The 12,543-nt window shown below is 36.1% G+C and overlaps 1 protein-coding gene across 2 annotated transcripts; it reads right to left on the bottom strand.

Annotated features, from left to right (window-relative positions):
* Positions 1 to 1,208: 1,208 nt before the first annotated feature.
* Positions 1,209 to 4,923, bottom strand: LOC120123959 (protein FRIGIDA-ESSENTIAL 1-like). 2 transcript variants are annotated; one of them, XM_039142738.1, is made up of 6 exons: positions 4,750 to 4,923; positions 4,051 to 4,123; positions 3,583 to 3,981; positions 3,234 to 3,469; positions 1,791 to 3,154; positions 1,209 to 1,567 (listed from the first exon to the last, which is right to left on the bottom strand). In XM_039142738.1, exons 1-6 carry the CDS (start codon positions 4,910 to 4,912, stop codon positions 1,538 to 1,540), a joined length of 2,265 nt encoding a protein of 754 aa, XP_038998669.1. In that variant the 5' UTR covers positions 4,913 to 4,923; the 3' UTR covers positions 1,209 to 1,537. The 2 variants fall into 2 exon arrangements, with proteins under 2 accessions (XP_038998669.1, XP_038998670.1); XM_039142739.1 differs by having other exon boundaries at positions 3,234 to 3,460.
* Positions 4,924 to 12,543: the final 7,620 nt, after the last annotated feature.

Raw genomic sequence — 12,543 nt, 5'->3', positions numbered from 1 at the left:
GTTCCCTAGTTCACTCCCCCAAACTTTTCTCTTTCAGATATTTTTTGATAGGCGACCCGGACCTGGCACTTGGAGGATCGACACATTCACATAATATTAATTTGTTGTAATGTTTTTATCTTTCGATTTGCCATTATGATTGGTGACATGTGCCTATTTATTTTGAAATACTTGTCTTGTGACGTATATTGCTTTTGCGACTAATGTTAGAATTACATCGATTCTGATTTATGAAAGATTTTGTTTTACTCAGACATTTATAGTTTTATATATTACTCGAATTAGAACTTATTATTAATAACTATGTTTTTAAAAGGTGTTTATTCATAATATGGATTTAAATTATTGAAAACTGTTTTGGAAAATTTTATCGTAATCTGCTAGATCTGGTCGTAACACCTAGGCCGGATCTAGGGGGTTACACACCAGATTATGACACGAGTCACTTAATGAAAAAATTAACGTTGTTGATAGCTTGAGCACCTAAAATGATAACGTTTGTAACGTTAGGCACCGAGATAAGTCAAACATAGTTTAGATCCCTATTCGAAAAAACAGGATAGTTTAAGTACTGATTTTGATAGTAAGCCTAAAATTTAATATCTATGTATAACTCTTAAAAGTTCAATACTTAAAAAAATATTTTAAACCAATTTAATAATCCATTTTAAACTTTACCCAACAAAAACTAAGAAAAGTAAATAAACAAAAGAATGCGATAGGGCCGCTCTGGCAATGGCAATGGCAATGGCAATAGCTTAATCAGATATTAATATAACCATATCCTTAAAATATAATTAAAATTTTCCAAAAAATTAATTGAAAATAAATTATGTGATACTTTTTTAGAGAATTGATTTTCATAAGAAATAGGAGAAAGAACTATAATTTTTATTCATTGGAACTTGAAGATGCAATTCTTTATGCCATTTTTTTTTGTTGGATTGATAATCCAAGTGACTCAACGAGGTTGTTCTCTATACTTGAGCAAATAATGGCATCAAATGCAATTTTTATAATATATCCGACTACTGCCATTTGGCAACTATTACCGAATGAAATGGATATAGGTACCCTTGCTGGTATCAACTCATACCTTATATCCGATAAAAAAAAATGTTGAAAAAGTCCATGGGTTCAATACCAGCCAAGGGAGTCCCATTTATACGTTTCAAGTGATCTTCCATAACCCCCAATTCAGAACAAACGTAAACTTTCAATTGACTTGTTCCATTGGACTTGCAGGAAGTTTAACTTAAGTTCCTTGGGAGATTTCTTGGTATGCATTCGAAGAATATCAACATACTCTCTTAGCTTTATATCAACTAATAGATAAGCCACATAAATTGTAAATTTCTTTCTGCATACAACTAATAAAAGAAACAAATAATTAAATATGAAAAGTTTTCAAGAGAATCCCGAGTACTTCCATGATTATCATTTTAATAGGTTGAACATACCATTGTTAGGAACTCCATTAGAAAAGTAGCACAAAACTGTACAACAAAACTGTACAAATACATAAGCACTCCGACTCTCAAGATTTTCTGTATTTCTCAATATATCCCTGCATAGAAAATTTTTAAAAAAATATCTCAGTTCTATAAATGAATTGCATCAAAAAAATAGAAATAGTAAATAAAAGTAAACTTTTGATTGAGAAAACAATATTCACGCTTCAAAAGATCTAAGTTTTGTATGGAGAGGAAAGTCGGGGTTGGTAGAAGTAACAGCAAATATCATCTAGATCACGCCTAGTATACACCACCCCTCAAATCAGAGACACTCACCTGAACAAGCCTTGCTATTTTTGGCTGGGATGAAGAAAGATACTGCTCAGTTGATTCGAAGGTAAATGGAATTTGATGAGACTGAATGGTGCCAATAACCTTGTCTGCAGCCTTTTTGACTATTCTATTATGAACATCTTTACTGAGATGTCCCTCGTGCCAAGTTGGTTTCAAAATTTCTTTAATTAAATCTACAAGAGCAGTGTGGAAATGCCTCGTTGCTTTAGACTCTCTGAGTGCATCACCATCTGCCTTATGCTCAATATCTGTTTCATTCTTTTCTCTATCTCTATCTACTTTTAGGTCTTTTTTGCATCCAAACCCATCCCTCTGATGTCTAGCATCACAACCAGTATCAAATTTTCTGGTCTTTGAAACGTCTTTGACATGAGAAGCAACTGAGGAAATCTCTTCTTTAGCCAGTAGTCCATTTTGCATATCAGCTGCAGAGGTCCCTTCATCAGTTGTTGAATGTTTCCCAGAAGTGTAGCAATTATTATTGACCAAATTTTCAAGGTGTCTAGCATGGGAAGATACAGTTCTTTTATCAACATTACATTCAGGGACCAATGGCCCGGCCGATTCAGAATCACCATATGTTGGTGGATATGCTAAATTCAGGAGGGATGGGTATTGACTACAAAATGAAAATTTAAGAGAACCCTTTCCTACATTAGACAAATCAATGCTATCACGAAAAGGATCATACTGGCGCCGTGGGGATGATGGGCCAAAAGTGACAAAAAAGGATGGTCGAAAGGGCACTGATGGTTCCCAATCTTCTGAAGAAAATTTTATTCTGTATTCAGCAAAGTGCAATGGATCGCTAGCAATATCACTGACAGGACAGTTTTCCAGTTCAAAATTAGAGAAGGGGGAAGAGCCTTGCAGCAAAGACAACGGGGAAGAATGGTGTTCTCTGTTATTGTCCAACATCTTTTGGGCACCAAGAGAACATGCACTTTGAGAAGAACATAAAGGTAATGATGCTAGCCATGTCCAGACACGAAATTTTTGTTCTTCTTTGTATGTATTGCCCAATGATGTAACCGAGCCACTTGATGAAGCTATATGCTTGGGAAGAAAACTATTTCTGAAAGTAGAACTACCTCTATCACTCAGCAAACAAGGTCTGACATAATTATCAGTAGGCAAATTCTGATCTGTACTATTTTTTCTTACATCCTTAGATGGTCCAAAATCATCTATAACTGCTAAAAACTGTTGAGAGCCAAGTGATGTGCCGATAGATTTATCCTTACTCTGGAGTAGCGGGGATAAAGCTGTCTTATTTCTAACTGATGAATGCAATCGATCAGAATGAGGTGACGGTGATCTTGATCTTTCAGCAGCATTTCCAATACCTGATGCAAAAGGTTCTTGTTAAGATATCACTGTAGAGAAGATTGGATCACCCTAAATACAGAAGAAAAAAAATTGTACCTTCATCAAGCTGAACAGCTGCTTTCTCATCTGCTACAGCTACATCTTCCTCAGGTTGTTGTCTAGGATTAATACCACTACCTTTGGTGTGAATATATTTACATGAACTTCCTTTAATACACCACCCTTTAACAAAGAAGTCACATATAAGCGCAGTGCGTTTGTTTTCACTATTAAACTCATTACCAGGGGAAAGACATCCGGGACTAGTTTGTGGAGAAGCAGATCTGTAAAACCTATTGATTAGTAAAATAATGGATAAATAATCTTAGGAAGGAAGAAATTTACTAGCAAAAAGGACATAATAAGAAGCTTGGTTTCACTTACAGAACACATAGATATCACCAACCTTAATTTTATACTCCACTTATCATCCTCTGTTTGCATGCACATTTGCTTATTATTTCGCTTCAAACCTAGATGAGTGCTAGCTCCTGCCCCTGACTGATATCTGACTGGGATTGAAATAACCTCATTGATAGCTACCTTTTTGCTATCAACACTTGACCGATTAGTGGTCTCATTCACAATCTCATTGACAACCAAGTGACTCTTGCTATTAGTATGCTGTCCATGGCATTTTTCAGGGGCTTTTCTTTCTAAAATGACTTGAGCCTCTTGTCTATTAACATCATATTCTTGAATTGCCTTTTCCTTTGCAGCGTTTTTGCCAGATATTGGATACTTGAAACCCTCATAGTTTCTGCGTAGATCCTCCCTTTGAGTTGCTAATGGCTCATCTGGAAGACTACAGAATATGAAACTAGCATTACTCTCTCCTACATAAAGGGTTTTAGAGGCTAATCTCATTTCAGACCTTCCAGGAGCTCTTAACGGATCTGATCCTGGGTGTCCATCATGCTCTTTGGACTTCATGTTATTACTAGCACCTACATGGAAGAAAAACGTAATCCAGATGACAAGAAATAACCACAATATCTGATCACACTATGAAATAGCATTTAACCAGATCCTATAAAAGTTGATTCTTTCCATTTCTTTTTCTTATAATCTGAAACCTAAAAGGAATTACCAAGCCGAAGTAAAGAGAGAATAAATTGGGAAACCTGCACTGCTGCCTTATAGCAGTACAGCAGGAACAAGTTAAAGACAGATCAATTCACCTAATGCTAACACAACAAAGCATCAAGCACCCAAGAAAGAGATGTGTCAGCAGTACTGCGTAGTAGTATCTTAAAGCTGAGGTTCTTGGGCTCAACTGAAAACCAATCTAGTTGTTGAATAAGAGCACACAAATCTATAAACCTTGCCACCCACATAGATAAATTATTTATTTAATTAATTTTCTCCTCTTAACACTACAATCTTCTAACGTCATTCAGGTCACAGCATAAAAATCATAACTTTAAAACATATTCAAATATTTAATCTCCTTCCAGAGAAATCAAATGTCATAAAGATGAAACAGTGTAATCACCATCATCATGCATAAATTATTAACGTTCAGAATTAGTTCAATGAAAAATTGATTGAACGATGGCTTATTTATAATAACCGTTTCGTTTGAAGGACACGTGCAATTCCTCTTTTCCTCCTTCCTCAACTTCGTCGCCGTCGATTTCCATATCGGAGCTTTTGACGTCCTTAACGGCGAGTGGAACAGCGGCGGGGGTTGAGAGATGCATTGCGGCCGTTTGCGGTATTTTTAACGGAGTCATTAAACGGAGGGGAAGGGTGTGGCGGAGCTGCGCACGTAAAAAATATATCTCTATTCATCTTCTGCCATCTGGATTGCCGATCATCACCGGATTAGGAATCTATTTCTTTCTTCTCCACGCGCTTCTCTTAGAGCGTGCTCCAAGGATTTGTAATTGGGCATCAGATACAATCTGGGCCATCATCTTGTATTCTGAAGAAAACGAATTTTGATGTGACTATATATTTAAAAGTAATTCTTATATATTTCCTTTTTTTTTCAATTAGGTCCCAATTTTATTATATAAAATTAAAAAAAATACTTATATTGGTATGAGCTTTTATCTCAAAATTTAGATAAAATTCAGATTAGATAAACCTTTATAAATTTAGATCTAATTTAAATAAAATATATATATTAGATATGAGCTTTTATCTCAAAATTTAGATATTTCTTAACGAAGCTTGGGTTTTATAGACAAGAGTAATCTGTTTTGCTTAGGGATAACAAATCTTAACGGCTTTCTGTATTCGAATCCATTCATGTAATTAAAATGAAGGTGAACAATGTTCGATTTCTTATATATTTTACTTTGTTCTACAAGTGTCATCTTTTACAATTATTGTTTCACCTTTTAAAATATCTATATTCTCCTTTCAACCTTTTTATTTATATAATAAAATATAGATCTATAACATTTCACGTCTTAGTCCCTAAACTTATCTCTCACATTGGCATTTGAACTTTTTATTTTTTCTTACATTACTACCTAAACATTTTTGTTGTACACATTGATACCTAAACTTGTCTATTTATAAATTATTGATGTTTTTTATAACAATAATTAAAGGATATGAGATAACAATATGAGATTGTACCATATCATTACTCAAGAATTCAAAAATTATAAAATATCGTAATTAAAAATATTAGAAATATGTAAAAAAATTATAAAATTACAAAAAGTTCTAGTAATTAAAATTATCACAAAAAATAGAGAAATTCAAGTATCGATGTAGACTAAAAAATGGATATTTGGGTGAAAAAGCAGACAAGTTCATATAAGGATGTGGACAACAAAAAAATTCAAGTACTGATATGGAAAAAGTGGATAAATTCAAGGACTTATTCTCGGAGAAATTGATCCAATAGGTATAGGTCAGTGGATTAAAAAATTTAGACAGTTATGCCATTTTTAAAATTATTTTAGAATCTACGGTAAATACTACAGTACATGAAAAATTCATCATGTTGATGTGATAAATTTTATTAAAATATAATTTTTATTAGCTTTTATCAAATCAAGGTATAAATTTTGAATAAAAATATTTTTTATTAAAACTCGTCATATCAACGTGACGAATTTCTTAAACTATAACATTTACCGTTATCCCCGATATATACAAAACGGAATTATCACAAAATTTGGGGGTTTTGAGTGAAATATGGGCTTTGGTCAAAACATAAATCATTTGTCGGGTTGTTGTTCGGCCCAATGGTGAATCAAACGTAATTTCGATTATTTATCTGGTATTTCATACTGGGGTCCAATCAGCAGTCTTTTTCTTATCCCTTAAGGAAATATATCCGGCCTAAGATTTTTCGCCTTTTTGACCGATGAACATTTTCAAAAGATTAGCCTTAAATCATATTTTCAATTGCCCAACAGTTTGCAACAAATTTCCCTTTGTGTAGCTATCACACAGGCTTCTCCACCATCTGATATAATTAGACAAAGGATCTCACTCAATTACGACAATTTCAATTGACAATGAGAGCTCCGAAGTTTGATCATTAAATAACCCAAACCAGTCTTAATCAAAAGGTTCCAAAACCCACCAACTACATTACCATGTAGCAATTATTTAATTTTACCTTGTCAAATACTGTGTTGCAAGGCTGGCCAAATCATTCCTTTGGAAGCCATAGGGAAGACGACAGGTAGCCCAAAAATCATGAGCAGTTGAGGAACATATTACTGATCTGATCTCACTTCCCATCCCCATCCAACTTTGACGGTGTTTTATTGTATAATCACCCGGCAAAGAATGCGTGTGCTTTTGTGATTTATGTTTAGAATTGATTATTATTATTTTTATTAGGAATAAACAAAATCAAATTACATTGAATCTCACATATTATATATATGATCTACTTCATATTAATCTCACTTTTATTTGCTTTTATTCTTCCAAATTCCTAACATACAGATTATATAATCTCCTACTATATGATCAGTGTTAAGAATAAAAACATGTGATTAAGGGAAGAAATTGCTCGAACATGTTATTTGCTCGACTTTGTTCTTTAATGTTCCTAGAGATAGTGCATAAATTACATAAAAAAGTTATATTATTGTATACTTTTAAATTTTAAAGATATAAATTGATTCTTTCGGGAGAAAATACTAAAAGTTTAAAAAGGAAATCATGGCGGTACAAGTGGAAATAAGGGTTTAACTGTTGGCTAGATGGGGCGAAGGGTTTAGGTCATCAGTCAGCTCAGTTTAGGGCAGTGAAGGGTAGGACACGAGGCGAAGAAAATTTCCACCAAGTCAGCTCAGTTTAGGGCAGTGAAGGGTAGGACACGAGGCGAAGAAAATTTCCACCAACTATATATCTCAATTCTCTTTTTACTTGTATCTTGGCTCTTAATAATTACATAGTACACAGATTACTATATATTTAAATATAAATGGTAAATTCAAAGAATGTTGTTATTCATAGAAATGTAAGTTTAAGTAATTATATTTACAAGATAGCCATGTTATTAATTAATTAAAAAAATTAAATAGATACCATCTTATAATTATCTTAGACTAATAAATAAAAATAATAGGATATGAAATTTAAAATTCATATATACAATTGATTTATGAATCAATTATTTATGGGATAAAAAATCAAGATTTTCGAGAACTTTTCCAGATTTTATAAAATAAACCTAAGGTTTTTAAATAATAATCATATCAGAGCTATGTATAAACACGTGGATATAAACCTAAAGTTTTTAATAGTCTTTCAATAGTTTGTTAAAAAGTAATCCATAAGAGGATGCCATGGCATAATATAATAAATAATTATATTCACCTAAAATATAATATATTTACTACTATTATATGATATATTCAAAAATAAAATGTGGGTGTATATGGTTATAAAGAGGTTGGACTTATGAAAGTACTTATGACGTTGGCCTATCTTTTTATTACCATTAAAGATAGTGAAAGACTATGACATATATAGCAAGCTATTTGGTGAGGATAATGATGATAATTGGCAAAGGAAAAGCCAAGGCTAAGGCTAGTCCACAAGGACCATTTGTCCAGTTGAACAACGACTGACCAAATGATGGATGATGAATGGGGCCTTCTGAAGTGGAGTAAACCACTACCGCATGCTTCTAATATATTCAAAATGATGTGAAAAAAATAAACTGGGAAAAAAACCATAATATTACACTATAAATGCATGCGGATAACATAAACAGAACAGAGATTTGGTTTACTTGGAGACCACAATACCTAGTTCCTCGCCTTCTGTTAAAAGTTTCAAAGTTTGACAACCAACTTTGGAAAATGTTTCTTTTTCAAAGTTTGGTAAATGTTTCTTTGAAAAATGTTTTTCAAAGTTTGGTAAAATTTTGGTAGATGTTTGTTGAAAATAGGAATGGGTAAATTCACTTTAGTCATTGCACTTTAGGGTATTTTCAAATATTAGTCCCTAAGTTTCTACTATAAATACCCTTACCCATTTAGCTTCAAAATCATCCCAAAACATTTCTTTCTTCCTATACTAGAGAGTTTTCTTGTGAGTAGTGAGTGTTTTGTAAACACCTGTAAATTTTCTCTCTTAGTAAAAGATCTGCAGCAGCCCGGAGACGTAAGCACAATTGGCTGAACTCCGTTATCAATTTTCGGGTATTATTTTTCCGCTTTTATTTTGCATTCTCACTAACCTGGTTATAGGGAAATTACTTGTACTCGGTTTATTTTCCTAACAACTGGTAATCAGAGCTTTTGGTTGTGAATTTTTTCAAATTTTCTGCGAGGTTACTATTGATTACTATTCACATGAATAGTGAATTTCGTGAATAGTGAAATTCGATCGGTGATACGAGTTTGTCGACGGTGGTGTTCTAATACACGGTGATTCGCAAGAATTGTCAGAAACGATCCAAACGAAGCCAGATTCGAGTGGGAGCGATGGCTGCAGACGAAGGGAAGGTGAAAATTGAAAAGTTCGATTGTGCGGACTTTGGTTTTTGGAAGATGCAGATTGAAGATTTTTTGTACCAGAAAAATCTATATCAACCTCTCTCAGGAAAGCAACCAGAGGGCATGAAGGATGAAGATTGGGCTCTCCTCGACAGACAAGCCCTCGGAGTTATCCGACTGACGTTATCCCGCAATGTTGCTTTTAACATAGCAAAGGAAAAGACCACGGCGGGTCTTATGGCGGCTCTCTCCAGTATGTACGAGAAGCCATCAGCCTCAAACAAAGTTCATTTGATGAGGCGATTATTCAATTTGCGGATGGCGGAAGGGGCATCGGTGGCACAACACCTAAATGAACTCAACACAATCACAACCCAGTTGAGTTCAGTGGAAATTGAGTTCGATGATGAAGTTCGAGCTTTAATTCTCTTATCATCTCTACCAGACAGTTGGAATGCTACTGTTACAGCAGTCAGCAGTTCGTCGGGAAACAGCAAATTAAAATTCGACGATGTTCGGGATCTGGTATTGAGTGAAGAAATTCGACGAAGAGAATCGGGTGAAGCATCAACCTCCTCAGCCTTGCACACCGAGTCTAGAGGGAGAACTTCAGAAAGAAATTCAAATCGTGGCAGATCAAAATCCAGAAGGGGCAAATCAAGAACAGGAAATAAAGATTTTACCTGTTATAATTGCGGCAAGAAGGGTCACTTCAAAAGAGATTGCCGAGCACTGAAGAAAGATACCGGTGCACAGGAATCTGCCAACGTAACAGAGGAGACAGGTGATGCCATGATTCTAAGCGTCAACAGTCCGATTGAATCATGGATCTTGGATTCAGGGGCATCTTTCCACTCCACCCAATACCAAGAAATCATGGAGAACTATGTCAGTGGTGATTTTGGGAAGGTTCATCTTGCTGATGATGAAACCTTAAAGATCGTCGGAAAAGGAGACATCCGACTAAAGTTGCCAAACCAGACCACCTGGAAGCTGACAGGAGTGAGACATATTCCTGGCCTCAAAAGAAATCTGATTTCTATTGGACAGCTTGATGGAGAATGATATAGCACAACCTTTTCAGGCTGTGAATGGAAGATTACCAAAGGAGCACTCGTCATTGCTCGTGGTAAGAAGACTGGTACTCTCTATGTAACCTCAAATTTAGAGAATATCATTGCAGTAGCAGATGCTGATGGAAAATCAAACCTATGGCACCAAAGGCTTGGCCATATGAGCGAGAAAGGAATGAAGATACTTCTGTCAAAAGGGAAGCTGCCGGATCTAAAGAATGTAGATGTCGGACTATGCGAGGATTGCATCTTTGGCAAACAAAAGAAAGTCAGTTTTGTAAAGATTGGCAAGACACCCAAGGCAGAAAGGTTAGAGTTGGTTCATACTGATGTATGGGGACCATCCCCAGTTCCATCTCTTGCGGGCTCACTATATTATGTCACCTTCATCGATGATTCAACAAGGAAGGTGTGGGTTTATTTTCTGAAGAAGAAATCAGAAGTCTTTGATACCTTCAGAAAATGGAAGGCCATGGTGGAAAATGAGACTGGTTTGAAAGTCAAGCGGTTGAGGTCTGACAATGGAGGAGAATACAGAGACAGTATATTCAGAGATTTCTGCGCAAACAATGGGATCAAGATGGAGACAACAGTTCCCATAACACCGCAGCAGAATGGCGTAGCAGAGCGCATGAACAGAACTCTGAATGAACGTGCCAGAAGCATGAGGATACATGCCGGATTGCCCAAATTTCTATGGGCTGAAGCTATCAACACTGCAGCTTACTTGATCAACCGTGGGCCCTCAGTTCCTTTGGATGGCGGAATACCAGAGGAAGCTTGGAGCAAGAAAGAAATAAACCTTTCATACTTAAGAGTGTTTGGTTGTATTTCTTATGTACACATAAACTCTGCTGAAAGAAGTAAACTTGATGCCAAGTCCAACAAATGCGTCTTTGTTGGTTACGGTGGTGATGAGTTCGGTTACCGGTTTTGGGACTACGAAAATCGAAAGATCATCAGAAGCAGAGACGTCATTTTCAATGAAAATGTGATGTACAAAGATAGGTCAACCGCAGAATCAAGTAATACCGAAGCTGAAACAAAGGAATTTGCTGAGTTCGAGGAGATTTCTGGAAATGATGTTCAGATCAATCCTGAAGCAGTTCAAGAAGAACCAGGCACACCAGAACTGAGACGCTCCTCCAGAATTCCTAAACCAACCCAACGGTATTCTTATTCTTTACACTACTTGTTGCTGACTGACAATGGTGAACCAGAGTGCTATGATGAAGCAATGCAAGTGGAGGATTCAGTCAAGTGGGAGTTTTCCATGAAAGATGAGATGGACTCGCTTATGTCAAATCAGACATGGGAATTAGCTGAATTACCACCAGGCAAGAAAGCGCTCCACAACAAGTGGATTTACAGGATCAAAGAAGAGCACGATGGGAGCAAACGCTACAAAGCAAGATTGGTTGTCAAAGGCTTTCAGCAAAAAAGAAGGTATTGACTACAATGAAATTTTCTCTCCAGTCGTAAAATTGTCTACAATCAGACTGGTGTTGAAAATTGTAGCTGTAGAGAATTTACATCTTGAGCAGTTAGATGTAAAGACAGCTTTCCTTCATGGTGATTTGGAGGAAGAAATCTATATGAGGCAGCCAGAAGGCTTCATAGAGGCAGACAAGAAAAACCTGGTATGCAGGTTGAAGAAGAGCTTGTATGGTTTAAAACAAGCTCCTAGACAGTGGTACAAGAAGTTCGATAGTTTCATGAGTAGCAGTGGTTTTATCAGATGCCAAGCAGATCATTGTTGCTACATCAAGAGGTTCGACAACAGCTTCATTATTTTATTATTGTACGTTGATGACATGCTCGTTGTAGGCTCAGACATGCAAGAGATTATACACTTGAAGCAAAAATTGTCGAAGCAGTTTGCTATGAAGGATCTGGGCGCTGCAAAGCAGATTCTTGGGATGAGGATCAAGAGAGACACAAAGTCGGGGACTTTGATGTTATCACAGGCTGAGTACATCAACAAAGTACTCTCCAGGTTCAACATGCAAGATGCTAAACCAGTAAGTACACCTTTAGGTGTTCATTTCAGACTCTCCAAAGACCAATCACCAAAGACGGAGGAAGAACGTGCACACATGGTGAAGGTGCCGTATGCCTCAGCAATTGGAAGTCTGATGTATGCCATGGTTTGTACCAGACCAGATATTGCTCATGCAGTGGGAGCTGTTAGCAGGTACATGAATAATCCGGGCAAGGTACACTGGGAAGCAGTCAAATGGATCCTCAGATATCTTCGGGGTACCACAAACAAAGCACTTTGTTTCAAAGGTGGAGATATGATACTGACAGGCTATGTAGATGCTGACTTAGCCGGAAATGTCGACATCAGAAGGAGCACTACAG

The sequence above is a fragment of the Hibiscus syriacus genome, unplaced genomic scaffold (assembly GCF_006381635.1).
Source record: "Hibiscus syriacus cultivar Baekdansim isolate YM2019G1 unplaced genomic scaffold, ASM638163v2 tig00110407_pilon, whole genome shotgun sequence".
In the NCBI taxonomy this organism is placed as follows: Eukaryota; Viridiplantae; Streptophyta; class Magnoliopsida; order Malvales; family Malvaceae; genus Hibiscus; species Hibiscus syriacus.
Note: the sequence above shows the minus strand (reverse complement) of the source record. Positions and strands in the feature narration are given on the sequence as shown.